The sequence below is a fragment of the Arachis ipaensis genome, chromosome B1, assembly GCF_059453495.1.
Source record: "Arachis ipaensis isolate K30076 ecotype BB chromosome B1, ASM5945349v1, whole genome shotgun sequence".
Classification (NCBI taxonomy): domain Eukaryota; kingdom Viridiplantae; phylum Streptophyta; class Magnoliopsida; order Fabales; family Fabaceae; genus Arachis; species Arachis ipaensis.
The window spans coordinates 10,074,409-10,098,454 of NC_142436.1; the positions used below are offsets into that span (position 1 = coordinate 10,074,409).

At 37.3% G+C, this 24,046-nt stretch overlaps 2 protein-coding genes across 2 annotated transcripts; both read right to left on the reverse strand.

Annotated features, from left to right (window-relative positions):
• Positions 1–7,258: 7,258 nt before the first annotated feature.
• Positions 7,259–9,062, reverse strand: LOC107623037 (stilbene synthase 3). Its single transcript, XM_016325206.3, has 2 exons — positions 8,786–9,062; positions 7,259–8,462 (listed from the first exon to the last, which is right to left on the reverse strand). The coding sequence occupies exons 1-2, from the start codon at positions 8,961–8,963 to the stop codon at positions 7,471–7,473; spliced, it is 1,170 nt and encodes a 389-aa protein (XP_016180692.1). The 5' UTR covers positions 8,964–9,062; the 3' UTR covers positions 7,259–7,470.
• Positions 9,063–11,594: 2,532 nt separating this feature from the next.
• Positions 11,595–14,801, reverse strand: LOC107622963 (pentatricopeptide repeat-containing protein At4g33990-like). Its single transcript, XM_016325083.3, has 2 exons — positions 14,758–14,801; positions 11,595–14,721 (listed from the first exon to the last, which is right to left on the reverse strand). The coding sequence occupies exon 2, from the start codon at positions 14,561–14,563 to the stop codon at positions 12,092–12,094; it is 2,472 nt and encodes an 823-aa protein (XP_016180569.1). The 5' UTR covers positions 14,564–14,721; positions 14,758–14,801; the 3' UTR covers positions 11,595–12,091.
• Between the last annotated feature and the right edge of the window lie 9,245 nt (positions 14,802–24,046).

The following is a 24,046-nucleotide window of genomic DNA, read 5'->3' on the forward strand; positions in this document are numbered from 1 at the left end:
CAATCAAGGAAGACTTCTTCATCTTCCCAACTGACGAAGCGGAATTTGTCCTGGGACTGGCGTGGCTAGATAAGTTGGGAGACGTTCTCACAAACTTCAAAAAACCACGCCTTCGATTTCGGAATGGGGACAGCATGGTTATATTGCAGGGGGACCCGGAGCTGTGCTATGGAGGTATGCACCTTCAATCTGCAGTTTTGTCCATTCAGGAAGGGGGAGAAGGATTTATGGTCCAACTATGGCCCATGGCCTTGCAAGCGGCTACAGTATCGCAGGTGCCGCAGGTAATCAAATCGGTGTTAGCTTCCCATTCTAAGGTGTTTCAGACACTACCAGGGCTGCCACCACATCGTTGCCATGATCATGCCATTCCACTTATAGAAGGAGCTTCAGTTCCGAATATAAGACCTTATCGTTACCCGCACCATCAGAAAGCAGAACTAATGGTACGAGAAATGCTGGCCTCAGGGATAATTCGGCCAAGCTCCAGCCCTTACGCGAGTCCAATATTGTTGGTGAAGAAAAAGGATGTTAGCTGGAGATTTTGTGTCGATTATAGGGCGTTAAATGGTATTTTGGTGCCGGATAAATTTTCTATTCCCGTCATTGATGAGCTACTCGATGAATTAGCGGGACCTGCAGTTTTCTCTAAGCTGGATTTAAAATCGGGGTACCACCAAATTCGGATGAGGGACCAAGACATCCACAAGACCGCCTTCCGCACTCATGAGGGCCATTATGAGTTTCTAGTCATGCCCTTCGGCTTGACCAACGCCCTTAGCTCCTTCCAAGCCTTGATGAATGACATTCTTAAGCCTCTATTGTGAAAATTTGTCCTAGTCTTTTTCAATGATATCCTCATCTACAGTCAGGATATGGCTAGCCATGCCCTTCATCTCCAACAAGTTTTCCAGATTTTAGTGGAGAACCAGCTGGTGTTAAATGAGAAGAAATGCACATTCGCAGTGAGCTCGGTGGAGTACTTGGGCCACATTATCTCAGCACAAGGGGTCTTGGCGGATCCTAACAAAACCACAGCAATGCTAGAGTGGCCGGTGCCTACGGACCAACGAGCTTTACGGGGATTCTTGGGCCTTACCGGCTACTATAGGCGGTTTGTGCAAGGATATGGGGTAATCGCCAAGCTGTTAACGGAGTTGACAAAGCGAAATGCGTTTGAATGGAATGACAAGGCACAAGAGACTTTCAAGAGATTGAAGAGGCTGATGGCAGACCTACCGACTCTAGCAGTTCCGGATTTCAATCAAGACTTCGTTTGGAAACAGATGCATCGAGTGAGGGGTTGGGTGCGGTGCTGTCCCAGCAAGGCAGACCAATAGCATTCCTAAGCCAAGCACTATCTCCAAGGGCCCGACAAAAATCTGCATATGAAAGGGAGTTGATGGCCATTGTCTTCGCTGTCCAAAAGTGGCGGCATTACTTGTTGGGTCGCCATTTTATTGTTCTCACAGATCAGCGAAGTCTGAAGTTCCTCATGGACCAGCAACTCATGGACCCAACTTACTTGAAGTGGACCACTAAATTGTTAGGCTTGGATTTTGAGATCCAATACCGGCCAGGCCTTGAGAATAAGGCAGCAGATGCGTTGCCACGGCAAATGATGGCAAGGGCGATTTCAGTAGTACATATGAACCTCTGGGAAACGGTGGAAGAGGAGGTGGCTCACGACCAAGAGCTACAAAATATTGTGGTCACCCTGCAGCAAGGGCTGGATGATTATCCGGGGTATTCCCTACACAAGGGTCGGCTGTTTTATCAAGGGAGAGTAGTATTGCGTGCAAATTCTTCTCATATCCCACTTTTGCTGGCTGAGTCCCATGATAGCGGGGCGGGTGGACATTCAGGCTTCTTTCGAACCTATAAGCGGCTGGCAGCAGCGGTTCATTGGCGCGGCGTGAGGCAACAGATCAGGGATTACGTTGCGGGTTGCCACACTTGCCAGCAAAACAAGCATGCAGCGATGAAACCGGCAGGGCTGTTGCAGCCACTACCAGTTCCGTAGCGAGTTTGGGAGCACGTTACGATGAATTTTGTGGCGGCATTGCCAAAATCCAAAGGCATGGACACTATCCTAGTAGTGGTCGATCGGTTAACTAAATATGCTCACTTTATCCCCTTAGCCCATCCATTTTCAGCCAAGGAGGTGGCACTAGCCTTTATTAAAGAGGTAGTTAAACTACACGGTTCCCCAAGTCAATCATATTGGATAGGGATAGGGTGTTCATGAGTAAGTTTTGGTCTGAACTGTTCCAAGCAGCAGGGACAAAATTGAAGTACAGCACGACATTTCATCCACAAACCGATGGCCAAACCGAGGTGGTGAATCGCTGTTTGGAGACTTATTTGCGGTGCTTTGTGGGGGGCTACCCGAAGAAATGGTTGGAGTGGCTACCATGGGCGGAGTTTTGGTTTAATACCTCCTACAATGCCTCAGCCCAAACAACTCCATTTCAAGCACTTTATAGGGTGCCGGCACCTATTCTTTTTCGGGGAGAGACGTTTCCATCACATGTTGAGGAGGTAGCAGCATTGACCGCAACCAGGGATGCGGTGTTGGCAGAGTTAAAGATGCACTTGGTGTAGGCTCAGCAGCGGATGAAACAAGCAGCGGATAGGCATCGAAGGGATGTCGAGTTCAACCCATCCTCAAGGGTGCAGACTTCACCCGGTCTTCCATGTTAGCAAGTTGAAAAAGGCTGTCCCGCCGCCGCAGCAGGTAGAGACGCTTCCACCAGGGCTAGTTGAGGATGGTGAGCTGGTGATGCAGCCATCCCAGATTGTGGCATCACGAACCGCAGAGGATGGGGCCTTGGAGTATTTGGTGCGCTGGGTGGGCCTATCTCCTTGTGAGGACAGCTGGGAGCGAACGGCGACATTGCGGGCCACCTTTCCGGAGCTCCACCTTGAGGACAAGGTGGTTGTCCGAGGAGGGAGTATTGATAGAGAGGCGCCTACTACTAACAGGTTTGGACTATGTTACAAAAGGAGAGGTAAGTAGAGGTCAAGTAGAAGTGTTTTAGGAGTTGTTAGGATATCCAGCTAGCTAATAGGTTGTTATAAATAGCTAGGTTATAGTTAGTTGAGAGAATATAGTTTTTCTGTTAGAAGTTGGAGAGAATCTCTTTCTCTCTGAGCTGGTAGTTCCAGCTGTGTAGAACTTTCTAGGGTGAGCTAATTGGCCCTCCCGGTGTATCAATAAAGCTTGATCATTCTGCTATTGCTAGTCCTATCAGAAGTCTTTTTTGTTTGGCAGTAAGAATCCTCTGTAGGTGAGGTAGGAGTCCATGCTTGTGGTAACAAGTATCCACAAGATGTTTAGCTTTGTAGCAATAAGAACAAGTTTTGGAGGTGTGTTTTCATCCTTTGTCAACTCGACCTCCTCGTATTCTTCGTCCTCTGCCTCTGGGGACACTATTGACACTGCTGGCAAAATTATGCACTGAGTTTGCCAAAGCTGTAAAGTTTCTTGCCTCTAGGTCTAGTCCATTAAGTTGTCTTTCTTGTTGAGTGCGTAAAGAAAAATTTCATTGATGATTGGGACAGATTTCATCAATATTATTTGGGATCTAACATTTCCAAACTGTATATTCAATCCTCTCAAAAATTTTATTGCATATATTTTATTCTAGTCTCTCATATTTTCTAATCTTCAGTCACATCCTTGCACCTTGGAACCTTTTTTTTTATATTTGGTGTCTACCTTGGACCTGGTTTAAAACTATCAATATCTCTAACTTCCCATATTGCCTTCAATTTTGTGAAGTAATCGATAATGCTTAGATTTTTCTTGCTTTATACAATTCCTCTTCCAATTCTGCAATTCCAAGGATCGCCATGATAGTACCTGTGCCTTAAATCAGGCCATAAATCCATATCAATTTCATTCTAAGAAACACTTTGTTCAATTTTACTCAGTTGACAGATTCAGCTAAGACACCACATATGAGTTACATTTATCTCAAGCTATGTATTCGGGATCATTTTTATCCGGTTTTAGAATTGTTCCATCAATGAATCCTAATTTGTTCTTTGATTTTAATGCTAACTTCATGGACTTTGACCAAGAATTATAATTTTAAGTATTCAAGACAATCGACGCAACAGAAACTCCAGGATTCTCACCTGGATGTAGATAGTAGACACTCGACGGATCTACACGTATATTCATATTGGATCTTGTTGCATTCAACTGTAGATTTGAAAGCCAATTTAGTAAGCGAGCTAAGTTCTGAAGCTCATCAGCTGAGAACTCTTGATTTTGATTTGGATCTCAATTCATTTCTAATTCTAGATCGGAAGCTTTTTCCATTGTTGCTGATTCACAACACCGCAAGCGTCAAGGTCTGTCACTCCTCTCGAATTCTATCAATCTACCACGCTCATCGCACCATGATGAAACTGTGGTCTAGATCGAGTTTTGGAAAGAAAAGAGGGAGAGAAACTCCGAGTGAATGGAAGAAGAGCACATTCTCATCAATCGGGCTAGTTACCAATTAGGATATCAGCCAACTACTGTCATCTACAGTTAATTATTACTTTAAAACTCATTTCACTCTCCTTCTCACACTAAAAAAAGAACAACTGAAGTTCTCATCCTTCCCTTTTTTTCTCTCACGGCTTCTTCCCCAACAGCAACACTCCTCCGCGTGGCTGCCTTTGCTACCACACTACAATCGGTTCTCTACCGTCGCTGTTTGCTGCCTCGTCGAAAGTCTATGCTGTCCACCATGACTCATCTGCGTCATCTGTCATATCATGCCAGAAGAACATCGCTGCAGTGGCCTACTTCAAAGTGTTGCTGTTAGCAATTGTCGTCTTCTTGGTTTTTTTTTTTTAATCAGTTGGGGGGTGCCAAAAGGCCCAAAAGAAACAAAACTAAAGAATAATCTTAGGAAACACTACTCTTCTACTATCAGCCAGAATATGAGGAAGAAGCACAAAGGGCACTTCATCGAAGCAAGTGAGCCCTGTTTGATGGTCTTGGCCATGCTTTGGAAGAGAATCTGCACTAAAATAGCTTCTCTATAGATATGCTTGATTGTGATTGTCTGAATCTTCACTAGCAGCTCTTGAATAGAAAGAATTAGGGAGGTATTTGTGTGAACTGTGAAGTTCAATCGAGTTCTTCTGGATTAGGGAGAGCGCTACCCTTTTTTTTTTGTCAGTGTTTTGGATAACCTCCAATCCTAGGTATCCCAATGGATTGGACAACTCTCAATCCTAGATACATAACACACCCACACACTCCACACATTTACCAAATTTTCTCTTCAATTGCAATTTCTAGGATTTGAACCCTAGACATTTGAAGTGGGAAGGGGGAGATATGCCATGTGAGCTAAGGTTTATTGGCGGGAGAGCGCTACCCTTGAATCAGATTCCACATTCAGCTTTTTTTTTTTTGGTCAAGCGGATTGGACAGCCCCCAATCCTAGGCATTACACCCATGTTTCACACACTCACACAACACACTCACACACACTACCATGAGTACTATGGGTTCTTAAACAACAACCAGCCTCAGTTGGAATTTGAACCTGGTGCACCTCCTAGCAAGGCAAACATAATTGCCACTCGACCAAGCCTTGCGGTGCGATTCCACATTCAGCTTGTTGATTCCCAACTTCACAGCCATTTTAATTCCAATATATATGGCCCAAAGCTTAGCCATCGTTATGGTACAGGTTCCAATATTCATACTGAAGCCCACAAGCATTCTACCCCTGAAGTTCCTTAACAACCCGCCACATGCTCCTCTGCTTCCTAGTTGAAGAACTGATCCATCCACATTAAGTTTGATCCATCCTTCTTCCGGTGGTTCCCAACCTACTTGTTCCTTCTTGTGTAAGCTTAGAAGCTTCTTACTTTTCGCTGTTAGATTAAGAACCAGATCATAATTCTCTGTTAGAGCTTTGATCATTTGTAAAGCTTGATTGCTCTGTGTGTTCTCTCTAAAAATAAGTTCATTCCTGCACTTCCATGTTGTATTGCAGGTTGGTATGAAGGTAATGGACTATAGGTTTCCATTTTGATTTGGCGAGACTTTTTTCCAAGTTTGTCTTTATATTTGTGGATGTTTTTTTTTTTTATGTTTTGGATTTTTTTTAGGTTTTGGATGTTTTATTTTAAAATAATTTTGGATTTTCTTTTTAATGTTTCTAAATATTTTTTAATTATTTTTTTATGTTCTTTTTCAATAATTTTAAACGTTAAAAAAAACGTTTCTTTTGTTAGGATTTAGATATTTGTTTTTGTTAAATTTTGAAACTTTTTAATGATTTTAGATTATTTTTATTAGATTTTGAATTTTTTATTATAAAATTAACTAGTTTATTAAAAAGTTGGCTAAAGAAGTATCAGTTACCTAGATTTTTTTCTATTCTCATATATGATAGAAAAACAGAAATGAACAAATCAATTAGAATTCTAAATATGGCTTCCTATTTATATCTACAACTAACTAGCTCAGCTAGGCTTAATTTAAGTAATAAATTATATATTTATTATATCTAATATTATTCAATTATTTTAACAATAATTAAAAATAAGAATAAGATAATTAATAATTAATAAATATAAAATAAAATAATTTTAAATTGATTTAGACTAATTTTCTATTACCTCCTTATCATTTTGAATATACATAACCTTATTCTGCTTCTTGTGTTATTTTATAAAAAGAAGTAAATGAATTGTTAATATGCTTGCTAGAGATGCTTCTTATTAAAAGTGCAGATTGCGATCCAAATCAGGTCATTGCATCATTAGTCTCTCTAAATTGAATTACGAAATAATATTCATATTTTATAAAATGAAAAAAATTCCTTTTTTTTATATATATATTTCTTTTCATATGCTAGTCTCATTGCCCGTCTTTGCCTCTTTATCATTAGTGTCGTTGCCACCACTCCACCATAACCACTGGCAGCAACAAGAAGAAAGTGTGGAGGAAGTGGTAGCGGCATTGCGAATTAAGATGACATGAATATTTTTTTTATATAAAATTAATTTTATTATATTCAACCTTGTATAATAAATTAAAAATTAGACAAGAAAGTAACATTATTATATAGTTATGGGATACCACACAATAATATAAAAATTACAAACATAATACTATCAAGCCTTGCACTGTTGTACCTAATTCTTTTTAGTTTATCTTAAATGGAACTTCATATGAAGGTGTTTGTAGTTGTCCTAAAATGAAAATGCAACCCAAATATTAGTATGTGTCATATTGCTCAATCGAAAAGAATTTTATTTATTTTTTACTAACAATTACAAACTTTGAAATTAAATCTTCACATAAAGAAATGACTTTAGACATTTTTGTATAAGTTTTCACTCATCTAATAATATATAGGCCAATTAGGACCTTATTTCGGAACAAAATAAAATTATTAAAAAATAACAAAATCGCATATATGGAGGGATATCTAATTAAGTGTATCATATGGCCACGCTGCGGAGAACAACAGTTTCAATAGTGAGACCAGGACCAAAGCCAAAAAGTACGCCCCAATCAAGTCCTTCACCGGTAGTTTTAAGTCCTTCTTCAAGGGACTTCTTCCTCATTAAATCCATGATGAAGAACACACACGCACTTGACATGTTACCGTAATTGCTAAGCACGTCTCTAGTGGCATTCATCTTCTCTGGTTTCAAGTTCACTTTCTGTTCAACCTGATCCAAAATTGCACGTCCACCAGGGTGTGCAATCCAAAATATTGAGTTATAATCAGATATACCCAATGGATCAAAAGCTTTACTGAGCGCATCATTGATGTTTTGTGAAATAATATCAGGAACACTCTTATTAAGATAGAATGTAAGCCCAACTTCACGAAGGAGACCACCGATGGCTCCATGGCTGTTAGGGACAAGTTTTTGATCAGTCGAAACAATTTCAAAGATAGGCTTTTCAACCTCTGGCACAGGATCAGAACCAATGATAATCGCAGCAGCTCCATCAGCAAACAAGGCTTGCCCTACAAGACTATCCATGTCTGTCTCACTAGGACCACGGAAAGTGACTGCGGTATTCTCAGAACAAACGATAAGCACACGAGCATCCTTGTTGTTTTCAGCCAAGTCCTTAGCCAAACGAAGGACAGTGCCACCGGCGAAGCAGCCTTGGTGGTACATCATGTACCTCTTGACGGATGGGTCGAGTCCTAAGAGTACGATGAGTTCGTAATCAACGCCAGGCAATGCAACACCGCTGGTGGTGCAGAAGATCAAATGTGTGATCTTAGACATTGGCTGACCCCATTCCTTGATGGCCTTGGTTGCAGCCTCTTTTCCAACCCTTGGTACCTCCCTGATCATCATGTCTTCCCTTGCATCCAACGACGGTGCTTTGTATGCGCACATGTTAGGATTCTCTTTCAGTATCTCTTCTGTTAAGTACATATGTCTGTTCTTGATTTGTGTTCTCTCACCTGAAATAATAATGTATAATTCACATCCATCATTACTTTTGATGTGGTTTAGAAAATGATATATATAGCAATAATATTAGTCTTGAGTTATTTTTATAGTGACTTGAATTTTTAATAAGTACCATTTTAATATATAGTTTATCAAAATTTGTAGTTATAAAAGTATTATTAAGTAGTTATTTTTATTAATATTAAATAGTGAATATGATATGTTGTATAATATGTTAATTTTGTGTTTTAATTAATATAAAAGTAAAACAATAAATATTTTCTTGATAAATATTAAATAAAACGAAACTAAAACACTTAATAAAAATACGTACAAATGCGCTGAAACTTCTTCTTGAGATCAGTCATGTGTTCACTGTTAGTTACTCTAAAATAATAATCAGCATATGTGCTCTGATCAATACAATTTGGTGGATTTGCTGTGCCTATCGCCAATACAGTTGCAGGGCCTTCTGCCCTTTGAACTTTGCGGATCTCACTCACAGACACCATCTTTTCCTAGCTGTGTTTTTTGGTATAGCAACGCTTAGCTATGTTCTTTGGGATAGCAAAGCTTATTAGCTATGTTCTTTGGTATTTTGGTGAAGACTTAGGCAGGGGGAGGGGGGATATTTATACCCATGAGAGTAGGGGCATATGTGGAATTAAATGGACAAATTGGAACATATGTAGGAAACGTACTCAACTCAGTATAGTAAACTACTCGTAATAATGTTCCTGGATTCAAGCGATCAGCTGATGTATTCTGACTTCTTGGTTGTTTTATTGTTTTACTTTGACTTTGATTGTGCATAACTGCATATATATTCGTGTAGTTTTAGTATTAATTCATGATATTATTATTATGGATGGCGGCTCAGATATTCTGACTTCTTAGTGATTTATGTATCTATGTTTTGTGCTTGCCCAGAATATAGAATTTGTTATTTTTTTGTTCATCGTAGAATATAGTATTTGTTAATTTAATGTGTGTTTTATTTTTATTTGTTTGCGAAAATTTTCCTTTCTTTTAATTTGATCGTTCTAATGCATCGAATCATACTATAGCAACTTTTAGCACGCAGAATTGTTATTAGGAGAAGATAAGATTTTATATGTGACGGCTATTTCAAATTTTGAATAGGATCAATTTTATAGTATGTGTCTAATTTTTGTATAATTTTTTATAATAAATTTTCAATATTTAAAAATTATTTATTTTTTAATTTTTAAATTAAATATTAATTTTTAAATTTCTTTTTGATAAATTAAATACTATTTTTTAAACACTATAATAATTACCTTTAATAGAGGTAGCTGGGCATCACGTGCTTCATTAGTACCATTTGTCCATGTCATGTTGAAATCTCTTCGAAGCAAAAATGTTCATGTGTTATTTATTAATTAACTAGTGGTACTTATTGTATATTTATGATCTTATCATTTTTATATAAATTTCATTATTCAAAGTGAACATGTAGTTTGACTGGGGGTGTGAGGAGGTTGGTGGATAACAATGGAGTCTACCACCATAATGGTCTTAATTAATTAGTCATGCTTGACCAAATTAAATAATAACATAATTAACTATTTTGTTTTATATTTATTATTAGATAGATATTTTATAATAAAGTATAAATTAAGGGGGGGGGGGGGGAAGCAGTACAAGAAGAGTAAAGAATCAGACTTGGTGAAAATAGAGAATTTTGAAAAAAAGAGGGATTTTAGAAATATAAGTTAAATTAAATCTAACAGAGTGTTAGTTTGTAAAAAAAAATTGAAAAGTGAGTTTATAAAAATTAATGTAATTAATTTATTAAATTTAAAGACTAATTAAAAATTGATAACTTATCGTCTAACTAACATTTTTCTAATAAAACAATGCTTTTAAAACAATAATATTGCAATAATACATTTGTTTAAGATATTCTGGTAGTTGTGTCCATATCAGCATGCATGCAATAATACATCCCCTCAAGTGTGTATGTAAGAGGCATAGGTCGTAAGTCTTCATTGGCAACGATATAAATATTATGTTGCTCTTTTCTTAATATATAATAATATAATATACCCACCTGTTAAGAATTATTACAGATAAACAATAGTTTGGATTCTTAATTGATGTCTGGGTTAAAGATCAATTACAAAAAATTAACGGTGATTGGATTAAATTGTAATGCTGCCACGGTTGAAGAGGCGTGCGAAACTCTAGGATGTAAGGAGATAAAATTACCGATTAAATATTTGCAGACACCATTGAGAACAAATCTAAAACGTGTAGTAACTTGCCATCGAATGATTAAAAAATTAGAGGAGAGACTAAAAAGATGGAAAGACAAATTTTTACTCAAAAGCTGAAAAACGCTAAAAAAAGATTGAGCAAGTGTGGCCTTATTCCACAGGCATTGGTGAACTGCGTATTGTGCTGAGTTAAAGGAAAAAACAGTTCATCGTGTATTTTTTGCATGCGACTTGGTCTAGAAAATTTGGGGGGCAATATAAGATCTGTTTAGATAGATCTATAAGTAACTTTTTTTTATTTTTAACTTATAAAAAAATATAATATTAATATTTAGTACAATTTTTAAAATTAAATTATAACTTTTTAAAGAATTATTTAAGTACTTATAAAAAAATTAAAAAAAAATTTCTCTTATAATACAATTTTTTTATTATTTTTTTTTAAATAAATATTTTTAAGATTAAAAAACTAAATACAAAATAATTTACTTATCAACTACTTTTAATATAATTATTTATTATTTATCATTTGCTTAGCTACCGGACTACCGGAGATGTGGCCTTTTTTTTAACAAACACGTAAATATAATGTGGCTGGCTGGGTCACTTTAACTGCTATATGTTGATCACAATTCTTTTTCAAAGTATGTCCATCTGATTGCTTTAATATTAAATTTATGCAAGGCCAAAATGGTACCTACGTGAAAGGTCTACAGAAAACACTGGGATCACACACAAACTGCAGCCACCACTTGACCGCACTACCATCACCCTTGGACAGCGACAATCAACTCTACTGTTCCCTTGCCACTGAACCATTGGCCCCTTGTGCACAATCGTCCCATTCAAAAAAATCTTGACAAATACTCAACAACATTGTCTATATTAAAAGCATTACAAAAATTTGAAGTATAAAGACTTTCCGCATGCTTTTATTTCCAAGATAACTGATACAAATACCCATTAAGAATTCGAAAGCACAAAAAAGTTAGCATGGAATCATAGATAATAAGTGTGTGAATGTACATATTTGAATTGCAAAGATCAGAGTTATCAACCTAGCAAAAGAAGAGCACTTATGTCCGATACCTATACCAGTTACACCATGGCCAACATCAAGTTCATCACTCTGTCGATAAGCCTCAAGATCCATCTAAATATTTAATATAAATTCATGAAGAAAATGCCCAACCAAAAGTGTAAGATACGTATATATCTTTGTTAAAATTTCATGCCATCCAACACAAAACCATCTTAAAAAATAAGGCTTAACACCACAGCTTCAATTCTCCTCGTTCAATCCCAAAAGACCATACTCTTAAATCAAAGTTTTGTCATATCTTTCTAATCAAGGTCTTCATTTAAGATTAACCTTCTCAAACTCCCAAAATTTAGCAATACTACCAGTAATCACCACATGAGCAAATCCCACATTTGAAGTGATGGAAGCGATTTGAATCCCTCATAATAATGTCCCTCTCAGTAATTCTGGATATGAACTTAGCAGCATTATGGCAATCACCGCAGACACGCAAGTTCTTGAATATCCTAATGGGACTTCTTGGTGAGGTGCTGATAATACCAAACGCCATTGCCAATCTCTCGCTATGACTCATCAAAATCTGCTCTTTTTCGTCATCCTCAACATCTTGCAGGACAAAACTGTAGTCCGGAACATAACCAAGGTTCTTCATTTTGGCAGTCAAAACCCTTAATTCCTCGTATATCTCAGTGCATTTAGGATGGCTTTGGTTCCCAGTGTAGAAGACTTCAACTATATTGCCCACTACAACAGAGCTCCATCCTGGAGTCTTCCTCAGACCACGATCTCTGGCCAATGATCTTACTTTAGTCACTCCTTCCCATTTGCCAATGTTTGCATACATATTTGATAACAAAACATAATAGCCAACATTTTCAGAATCAACTTCCAACAAACGACTTGAAGCAAAGGTACCCAAATCTACATTTCCATGTATTCTACAAGCACTAAGAAGAGCCCCCCAGATCGACGCATCAGGCTGTATGGGCATGCTGCTCACTAAATTATACGCCTTCTCCAAATACCCAGCACGTCCAAGCAAATCAACCATGCAACCATAATGTCTCAAATTTGGCTTGATTCCATGCTCTTTCTGCATCAAATCAAAGCAGCGTTCGCCCTCATTCACTAAGCCAGAATGACTACATGCCGACAACAAAGATACGAATGTGATATGATCTGGCTCTACCCCTTCAGCTAGCATATCCTTGAAAAGTTGGAGTGCTACTTCTCCATCTCCGTGAATCCCAAGAGACGATATTATAGCATTCCAAGGAACTGAAGTTTCCCGTGGAATTTCATTGAATAATGATATTCCATCAACTAACCTCCCACATTTTCCGTACATGTCAATTAGGCTAGTAGCCACAAAGATATCCTTGTAGAGACAGTTCTTAATTAACCTTCCATGAATTTTCATTCCTTGTTGCAAAGCTCCAACATGTGAATATGCTGGGAGAATGCTCACCCATGTCCCTTGGTTGGGGATTATCTTTGTACACTCTTCCATCATGTTGAAAGCATCAACTGCCTCACTTGCAAGACCATTCTGTGTGTAACCTGTGATCAAAGTGTTCCATGAAATTATATCTTTAACAGGTAGTTGTTCAAAAACCGTTCGAGCACAATTCATAGCACCCAATTTCGCATACATATTCACAAGTGCATTTCCAATCACAACATCCTTTTCAAGCCATTCATGCCTAATAATGAATCCATGAATTGAACTGCTTATCCTTCGATCACTTAACTGACCAAATATTGAAGCCAAACTTACAATTGTCAACAAGTCAGGCTGAATTCCTACAAACTGCATCTCTTTAAACAACCTGAGTGCAGTAGCTGCATCATTATTCTGCTCGTATGCAGCAATTATGGAATTCCAAGATACCAGATCCCTAATTTTCATGTGATCGAAAACCTTCTGGGCATCCCCAAGCCTCCCAAACTTAGAATACACATTTATCAAAGCATTTGATACAAACACGTCCATGTCCAAACCATGCTTTATCACATACAAATGAATCAACATCCCATTAAAAATATCACCCGACTGCGCACAAACAGGAAGTACGCTCGACACAGTAACGGGATCCATATTCAGCCCCTCACTTCTCATCCTATTCAAGACATCCAATGCCTCAGCAGCATTCCCATTCTGACAAAACGCGGAAATCATTGCATTCCAAGTACCCACATCTCGATCAGGCATTTCATCAAACACCTCATATGCAATATCCAAAGCACCAAACCGCGAATACAAATTGATCAATGAGGCAGCCACAAATACATCCCGTTCAAAACCCAACTTCACAACGTAGCAATGTATCTTCTTGCCATCAATTAGACTCACACAGGCTTTCAACACAGGCGGAAAGGTATAAAAATCAGGCCTCAAACCAGATTCTAACAAGAATTCATTGAAACAGCTCAATGCCTCATGGCGCCGGCAGCTGCGGACATAAGCAGCCACCATTGAGTTCCAGGCAAAGAGGTTCTTTCTCTGAAGGTGGTTGAAAGTGGAGCGAGAGAATGTGATGTCCCCAAGAGATGCATACAAATTAACCAGCTTTGTTGACAAAACAACATCTTGAGCTTTTCCCAACACAACGAGAAGAGTGTGAAGCCGCTTAGCGATGTTGATGTCCCTGCAAACTCGGATTAGAACGTCGAAATCGAAATCGAAACCGGAAGTGGAAGTGCCAAGTTTGTTGTTCTTGTGGAAGTGTAGGGGAGTTGCAGGGGCATGATGAACCCATCTCCGCAATGGCAGAACCTTGGAAACGAGGTTGAGTTTGCAAATGGGGACAAATTTGAGAACTGAAAGCATATAGAGGAGTGAAGAGTGGCATGAGATGAGGGAGTACTTAATGGAGAATTATCAAAGGAGAGTTAGAGACTATTAAAATTGAGATTAGGAAGATTATTAGGTAAAGCACAATTTTGACAAATTTTAAGTGTTATTAGTATGAGATGAGGCGAAGATACCTTTTTGGTGGTAAAAGGGGGCGGGGCGGAGGGCACGTTGATGCAGCAATTGGTATAGAATTAAGTAAAGAAAAATGTTTAGGGTGCCCGCGTCAAAAAATCTAGTTAATAATTGAAAAAAGAATTATTTAAAAGGAATACTTAAGATCGGAGATTATTTTTGACATTGGGTAAAATTAAAAATTAATATAAAATATATATTAAAATATAAAATATATATTAAAAATAAATTTAATATTATATATATTTATATATAAATATATATATATAATAATTAATTTTAATGACTAATTATAATATATAAATAATATTTTTATAATTTTAAATATAGTATCATTTTTTATTTAAAGTACACAAATTAGACTTTTTAATTTTTGGAATACGGAAATTGAATTCTATAAAAAATTGTAAATTTAAATTAAACTGTCCAATTTTAAATTTATTTTTCACTAATAACAAATCAAATAATAAAATTTATTTAATATCAATCTTAAAATAAAATTATTATATATGAATGAGAAATATTCAGTGAGTTTGGAAAACTCTAAATTAAATTAGTAATGACTAAACATTATTAATATGATTAATTACAAAATTATTAATTTGATTTTGATTCATATGTATTAATTATATAATTTTGCGATGCAAATTTTGCTATTGGGCCGAAAAGAAAAGAAAATTTGTTGCAAGTCCAAATATGAATTTTACCTTCAGCCTTGGTTAAATTGTTTGGCTGAATCAACATTTTGTTAATGGGCCAGATTCTATTAACATTATTATTAGCCCAATTTAATTTTTTGTTGGAAACCCAAGACTTGGTCTGAAACCAATTTTTGAGAGAAAGCAAATGTTTTGCTTCATGCCTCCAACGGATCTCCTTTTTTTTTATCATGTGATGGAATTCAAATTTTATTAAGTGGAGTTAATGCAGTCCTTGGAACCATTAGAGAGAAATTATAATTGATTAGATTGATGGCCTTAATGAAGGCACGCTACTCAGCATAAGGGAAGCAAAAGCAACTCATCTTTAATTAATTTGTTCAAATTCATTTGATTGCTTTTCTTTCTACTCTCTCTTCTCTCTCATCTCTCTTCTTCACTCGGTCACTTCACAGAGAAAGAATGGAAGCTATAGCAAGCTACCGTAGAGAAGAAGAAGCAAGCAACAAGACCATTGTAATGATGGCAAGAAAAAGAAAACAAAAAGTATGTTGTGGCTGAGATTTTCACCACAAATGGTAAGATTTGGTGAAGAGATCTCAACTTCTCCATACCAAAAATGGATGAAGAAGATTTCGGTCAGAGGAAGAAGATCTCAGAGGAATGACTCGACTCTGCTTTGTGTTCACTCATCACAGAAGGTAGCTAGGAAGGCTACGTGAAGGAGGAAGCAAAAGTGGAGCAGGAGGAGCTGTCATGCATCAAGAAGCATCAAGGGCTAGAAATCCTTCTTGGAGTGCAAGACAAGATGGAGGGCTCGGATTGGTGGAGTTTGGTGCAAAAGGAAGACTCAGAGGTAATTGCATGTTGGTTATAGCATTCGGTTATCTCTTCTCTCTCTCTGGCCGAACCGGTTTTGCATGAAGAAGAAGAAATTTAGCTTGGTTCCTTTGGTTTCAACCGTGGAGGCTTCCCCCTATATATATAAGGGAGAACAGCCAGGGCTTGAGGTAAGGAGTGAGAATGTAAGGCACAGAGTTCTCATAGCTACCTAAGCTAACAGAATTTCTTCTCCTTCAATGTTTTCTATTTTGTATTTTTCTGTTTAGTTTGGTCTGTCTTGAGTCTCATGGAAAAAGGCAAACAGTGAGGTTTGTAAGAAAAAGCCATAGAGCGAAAAAAGGCAGAATATACAAAATTAAAAGAAAAAGCCATAGATGTCCTTAGAGTTCATTTGTACATCTGTGTTGTGTTTCATGATTCTGTGGGAATTCCCTTACAAGTTGGGTTAGCACTTAGTAGTTGAAAGCTTGGCAGGTGACCAAGTCAAGTTCAGGATTGGGGTTTAGATTCTAGACTTGTCCCGAATAGAAAAGGTAGTTCCTCGGGAGAATTGGTGTATGTAATCATGAAAATTATAGTGAAATTCCATCATTATTGTGATGGAGACTGGATGTAGGCTGCATTGCACTGGGCAGCTGAACTAGGATATATCGTGGTGTAATTCTATCTTCTTTTTCTACTCCATTTCTGTTTCTGCTGCATAGGAGACAAAATCAAAAAATATCTCGTACCGGATGACGAGATAAAAAGAAAAAATCTCGTGGCTGGATACGAGACAAAAATAAAAAAGTCTACAGAATTTGTTTCAAAAGTCAGCAAGTTTTAATAAGCAAAAAAAAAGGGGGGGCTAAGATTTAACCCCCTTCTCTTAGCCACTGAAAATCATCACTCAAAACGTCTAATAACATTTTACACACATGTTTGATCAAAATTTAAAAAAATTAACCCAATAAAGATATCTAAAAATTTATCCAAAATTAATTTAGAATTAAAAAATTAAGATTTAAAATGACCAGAGATAGTAATAAAATGATCAATTAATAGAATGTTAATGATGGTGAATAAAATTGTGCTTTTGAAATAAATAAATAAAAAGTCAACACTTATATTGGTTTTTAAATTTTTTTAATCAAATACTTTGATTTTTAACAAATTTTTATTATTCTAGAAATTTCTGTTGTAAAATAACTAAATAAATAAATAAGAAAGAGCTAATAAATATAAAATATGAAAATATAATTAGATAACTCTAGGATTACTATTCACCACAATTACTATAACAATATAATGAATATATTAATATTGTAATAAAAAATATAAGAGAGGGAGAATGGTATAAGAAAGAGAGAGTGAAGAATGTTTTTATTGCTGTGTATATATCATGCATTGAGGTTGTCTATTTATACATGTAACGAAGCTACTATTTTCCACTATCATTAAATGTAAGGACTTTGGTAATATAGCCATTCAGTATGGAAAAGCTGATCCGCTCATGGTCATCCATTTCATCCTTATCTCAACACTCCCCCTTGGATGACCATTTAGGATTATTGTCTCATTAAAACCTTACTAAAGAAAAACCCAGTGGGAAAAAAATCTTAGTGAAGGAAAAAGAGTACAATATCCTTTGTGATGGGGACTGCCTCATTAAAAACCTTGTCAAGAAAAATTCAATGGGAAAAAACATGATCAAGGAAAAAAGAGTACAGTCTCCCCCTCTTGTCGACATCAGTTGATGTCTCGAAATCGGCGCATCCCAATCTCATGTACCAATCTTTCAAAGGAGGATTTGGGAGTGACTTTGTGAACAAATTTGCCAGATTGTCACTTGAGCGGATCTGTTGGACATCAATTGTCCCCTGATTTTGAAGATCATGAGTGAAGAAGAATTTGGGAGAAATATGCTTTGTTCTATCACCTTTGATATATCCGCCTTTAAGTTAAGCAATACATGCTGTATTATCTTCAAACAGGACAGTTGGAGCTATCTTATGATCAATCAGTCCACATGATGACAGAATATATTGAATCAGACTCCTTAGCCAAAAACACTCGCGACTAGCTTCATGAATCACCAGTATTTCAGCATGATTAGAGGAGGTTGCTGCTATCGTCTGTTTCGTGGACCTCCATGATATAGCTGTACCACCTGAAGGTTGTGGTAGGCTTAGAGAAGGGGGGTTGAATCTATGCCTTCCTTTTAATTACTGTTGTTACCCTTTTAGAACAGATTTGCAATTCTGATTCTGTTTTAACTTAGCAGCGGAAATTTATGAGACAATTTATTTTTGTCTCATGAATATTAGAAAACAGAACACAGCAGAGAAGAGAAAAGCTAACACCAGCATGTATCCTGGTTCGGTTGCCTTGTGCTATGCAACCTACATCCAGTCTCCTCCACAACTATGGAAGAATTTCACTATAGTAAACAGTATTACATATACCAATAACACAGGATTGACCCAATCCTTTCACACTCAAGTTCTAACCTAACTTGACATTGGCTATGCTAATACCTAACTATACCTCTTAGTGCTAACCCAACTAAGAAAGGGAAACCTCACAGGTACAAGATACAAGACATGAACACACCTAAAGAAATCTGAAAATAACTCTAGGCTTTTCTCTCAAGTGTTTCACTCAGCCTTTTTTCACTCATGGCTTTTACTTGAGTTTTCTCACAATGCCTTTTCTCACTAGAAATTACAGAATGATAAACATTGAAAAGAACATTACAATCAGTAAAACATGAAGGAGATTGACTTCATCAACAGCCTCTGTGCTATGCGAAAAACCAGATTAGCAAGCCTCTGATTCAGTTCTTCATACTGGCGGAATGCACCTTTGATTTAGGTTACACTGTCCAGTTAGTTGAACTTCTTCAAAGAGCTCTCTCAGAACAAAACCTCTATTCACTAGTTTTCTCTCCTTTTTCTGAATGAACAGCAAACTTCTTATATCTCCTTGCATGTGGCTGAGTTCTTCTTCCAAGGTCAACACCTTGAGCTTTGAGCTTCACCAACCCACAAGCTTACTTTTTCTTCTCAAGCATCAAAGTAGAACCTTAGCTTCTGACTTTTCCAACTTGACCGAAAGCCATGAAGAAGTAACCGGAATTATTTTCCACTGGTCAACCAAATCTGAACCATAGAGATGCAACTTGGTCCCCAAGTTTTGATTAAGTCCGTAGATACACAGCAGAATGGGGCAGAAAACAACTTTCCCTTCAAAGCCATTTTCGGGTAGTGCAGAGAGTTGGGAAGAAGGGATGAGGATCTTGATGCATGCAAGATGAGATGGATTACCTTTCTTAAGCTTGATTTAGCTTGGGATTTCTGTTTTAGCTTCTGTGCTTCAAGCTTCAACTCTCTCTCTCTTGCTTCTTTGGTTAATGGCTTATGGAAGAAGCTTTTCTTCTCTTTCTCTTTCTTGCTTTTTCTGAAATCTTGATGTGACTTGATTAGAAGGAAGAAGAACGTTGCTTTTGGTTAAGCAGGAGAGAGGGAATTTCAATTCTGAAATCAGTTCGGGCTTGGATCGGGTATTAGTATGCATGGCCCGATTTAATTTCTTTGGTTTCTTCCTTTGCTTTTGCTTGGGCTCTTTATTTTGCTTTCAGCCCAATATTCTTTGCTGAATGCCTTTTATTCCATTTGGGCTATTAACATTTGGTCTGCAACAATAAACAATTAGTTAATAGGTAGATATAATTAATCAACACTAATTATTTATTTTGCTCAAAAATAATGTTTGTCATCATTAATTAATTTAGTTAATTTCTTAACTCAACAATCTCCCCCTTGATGACAAACATGATTTAAGCAATAATCAAAAGGAAGTAAGTTTGAGTTAGGTTTAGAAAACTCCCTTTGATTTTATGTTGCTCCCCCTGAATCTATGCTTTCCTCTTTGTCCCTGTTTCACATTGTACTTAAAGGAAGCACAATAAAGAGTTATGTACAATATATCTTGTACAAGGGATATCAAATGAGCAACATCACATAATCAGCCCAACATCAAGCTATTACCATCAGCAAACAGATTCAGCATGTGAGAAACAAGTATTAATGCAGCAAAAATAAGTAACAAGTACTAGTACTAGGATCTACTATCCTATCCTATTGCTATTTTACTCCCCCTTTTGTCATCAAGGGCGGAGAAGAGCAACAAAAACAAAGTCTTGTATCCTGCAGAAAAGAGTTAGAGCACAGATCAAAGTACTAATTAAGCTGTCTAACGAGCATCAATAGTAAGAGTTATTACAGTCATCCAAAAAGAAATAGTTCAAAAGTAGCAAAAGAAGCAGAAATCATGAGACAAAAAGAGAGCAGCAGCAGTTTTTATGAGACAAATCCTAAGCATCAGAACCATTCCCTTCCGAAACAGCATCCTCTTCAACATCAGTGGCAGCATCTTCATCATTTTGAAGGTTATCAATGAAGGTCATCAGTACAGCCACCCTATCCCTTGACTTCTTCAGGAAGTTCTCATGCTTGCTAGCCAGCTTCCTTTTCTCTTTGCTCAATTCAATCAAGTGGTTCGATTGAGAGACAAACTCTTGAGCAACATCCCTGACCACATTCAGCAGAGTGGATTTCTTTCCAGTGGAAATGGAAGTACCCTCAGTGGACGGAGCAGTAGAATCATCTGGAATGAACTCTTCATCATCATCATCTAGAACCACTCTCTCAGATCGAGTTGGTCCTTTTTGCTGTTTCACTGAACCACCTCCCTTTAGATATGAATGTCTATTTTCATATTTCTCATTGGTCAAGTCAACACCAAAATACTCAAAAATACAAGTCAGAAACATGCCATAAGGAAGAGCTTTGTCCTTTTCACTTCTAACAGAGTCAAACATGTATCTAACCATCAAATATGCAAATGAAATTTCAGTTTTGGTGAGAAGGGCATATAAAACAAGAGTATCAGTGTAGGAAACCCTTTGATATGAGCCGCTTTGAGGCAGAATAATATGATTGACTATTCGGTGCAGTTGAGCACGCTCATATCCTAGGGCTTTGTGAGTGGGTGTAATGCCATCTATTAAAGAGATATGTTCACAAATACTAGCCAGGGCATCATTGTAAGAAACACCAACTCCTTCATCCCACTTAACTGACGTGTAGGCACAGGGCCCAACATCAGTATACTTCAAAGCATCACTGATGGTCTCATTGTTTAAAATGATATCTCGGCCCTTGACATACGAATGAGCAGTGCCCTCATGATAAGTCATGTTTGCATAAAACTCTTTGACCAACAAGGGATAAATAGGTTTTTTGATATCAAAAAGGTGATTCCAGTCCAGAAAAATCAAGTTATCAACAAAAGGAAAACCTTTTCTTTTCAAAGATGGCAGATTTGAATCTATAAGGGTTATAGTTTGAATGAGAAGTCAAAAAGTGAGCTTTGTGATCAAAAGGTCCAATGTCTGGTTCTTTAACATTCTGGAGAAGGACTCGAGTGTTACCTCGTTGAGAGCGCATTGGAACCGACCTGGATTTTGGTTGAGATGGTTCGGGTATGGGTTCCTCAGTCGCCTGACGTTTGCCTTTGGAGGAGCCAGGCTTTGCTGAACTTGGTTTTGAGGAGCCAGGCTTGGAAGGTGTGGCCTTTGGTGGTGGCGTCGGCTTGGCAGAGGCAGGAAACCTTGGAGTGTTTTTGGTCCGAGCCATGGGGTCACAGCGATGAGGAGAGGTAGGAGGAGAAGGAGAAGGGGTAAAGGTGCGGTCTTGAGAGCGAGTGGATGGCTTTGTGGGTAGCTTGAAAACTTTTTCACGAGGAGCCCTTTTTGCAATGGTTTTCTTCCTCATTTGGTTAGTTTCAATTTAAGAAGATGAAGGAGTAGTGAGGGTAGTGGTGAAAACCGAAGTGATGGAGAAGGAGTTATGGAGGGAAGAGAGGGAGTGTTGGTAACCGTACCCAAAAGCAAATTTCCAAAACCATGCAACTGCATCACCATTTGAAAAGACTTGAAAAGACATGACCTCATTCAAGAAAGATTTTATTTGATTTTAAAAATTAATTTTAAAATTTTGAAAAACAACAATATTAACCTGAAACACTTTTTGGGCCAAGAATAAATCCACTTGAAACCTTTTGGGCCACAAAACATTTATTGAAAACTTTTTATGAAACACAGGTCATCAAAAAATAACAAACAATATTGTAACATTCATGTTGGGGCCTTGAAGTGATATGAGATTAATGAAACACATTTGGACCACTCTTGATCTGAATATTGAGGTTGGCCCAGATTGAGGTTCATTTGAAATAAGCCCAGAACACGTTGACTTGATGGAAACGTTCATTACCTGCTCAGAATTGTCTCATGCCTGTTTATGAGACAAAAAGCTCCAGCAAATACATCAGCATTTTTCAAACAAGGAATCATAACTCAAAATTCCTAGACAAGTCCTAAGCATGCAGAATCTATCCTCAGCTAATGGTTTTGTAAAAATATCTGCTAATTGCTCCTCTGATTTAACAAATTGAATACTAATATCCCCTTTTTGGACATGTTCTCTTATTGAGTGAAATTTCACTTCAATATGCTTAGTCCTAGAGTGCAAAACTGGATTTTTAGAAATATTAATGGCACTCATATTATCACACAGCAGGGGAATATTTTCAGCCTTTAATTTGTAATCAGCAAGCTGTGTTTTTAACCATAAAAGCTGAGAACAACAAGAAGAAGTAGCTATATACTCAGCCTCTGCAGTGGAAAGGGCCACTGTGGGTTGCTTCTTACTTGACCATACATTTAAGGACTTCCCAAGGAAGCAACATAAACCAGAAGTGCTCCTTCTATCAACTCTATCACCAGCAAAATCTGCATCACAATAACCAACTGCAGAAAAATCATCAATCTTAGGATACCAAAGACCAAAATTGGATGTGCCATGAACATATCTAATGATCCTTTTAACTGTAGAAAGATGTGACTCTTTTGGTTTGGATTGGAACCTAGAACACAATCCAACACTTTGCACAATATCGGGTCTAGAGGAAGTTAAGTACATAAGAGAACCAATCATTCCTCTATACCTAGTCTCATCAACATCTTTCTCATTTTCTCCTTTATCTAATTTAGAATTAGGATGCATGGGAGTTCCCATGGGTTTGGCATTTTCCATACCAAATTTCTTAACTAATTCCTTGGCATACTTCTCTTGATGAATGAAAATACCTTTTTCAGTTTGTTTAATTTGCAGCCCAAGGAAGAAATTAAGTTCACCCATCATACTCATGTCAAATTCACTTGTCATGAGTTTTCCAAATTCAGAACAAAGGGATTCATTTGCTGATCCAAAAATAATGTCATCAACATATATTTGGACTAGAATAAAAGAATCATTAGAGTTCTTAATAAATAGAGTTGTGTCAGTGGTGCCTCTTTGAAAACTATGTTTTAAAAGAAAAGAGCTAAGTCTCTCATACCAAGCTCTAGGAGCTTGTCTTAAACCATAGAGAGCTTTAGACAATTTAAAAACATGATTAGAATGCTCTTTATTTTCAAAACCAGGAGGCTGTTCCACATAAACTTCTCTATCTATCACACCATTCAAAAATGCACATTTCACATCCATTTGGTATAGTTTAAAACCACAAAATGCAGCATAAGCTAAGAGAAGTCTTATGGCTTCCATTCGGGCAACAGGGGCAAAGGATTCATCAAAGTCAATTCCTTCTTCTTGGTCATATCCTTGTGCCACCAGCCTTGCCTTGTTCCTTGCAATGCTACCATCTTCTCCCAACTTGTTCCGGAATATCCACTTGGTGCCGGTCACTTTCTTTCCATTTGGCCTTGGAACCAACG

Bases quoted from the DNA above. Each gene is read 5' to 3' on its own strand.
- LOC107623037 (XM_016325206.3), bottom strand. From the start codon at position 8,963: ATGGTGTCTGTGAGTGAGATCCGCAAAGTTCAAAGGGCAGAAGGCCCT. The intron at 8,463-8,785 runs GTACGTATTTTT...TTATTATTTCAG, and splicing joins GAAGAAGTTTCAGCGCATTT to GTGAGAGAACACAAATCAAG.
- LOC107622963 (XM_016325083.3), bottom strand. From the start codon at position 14,563: ATGCTTTCAGTTCTCAAATTTGTCCCCATTTGCAAACTCAACCTCGTT.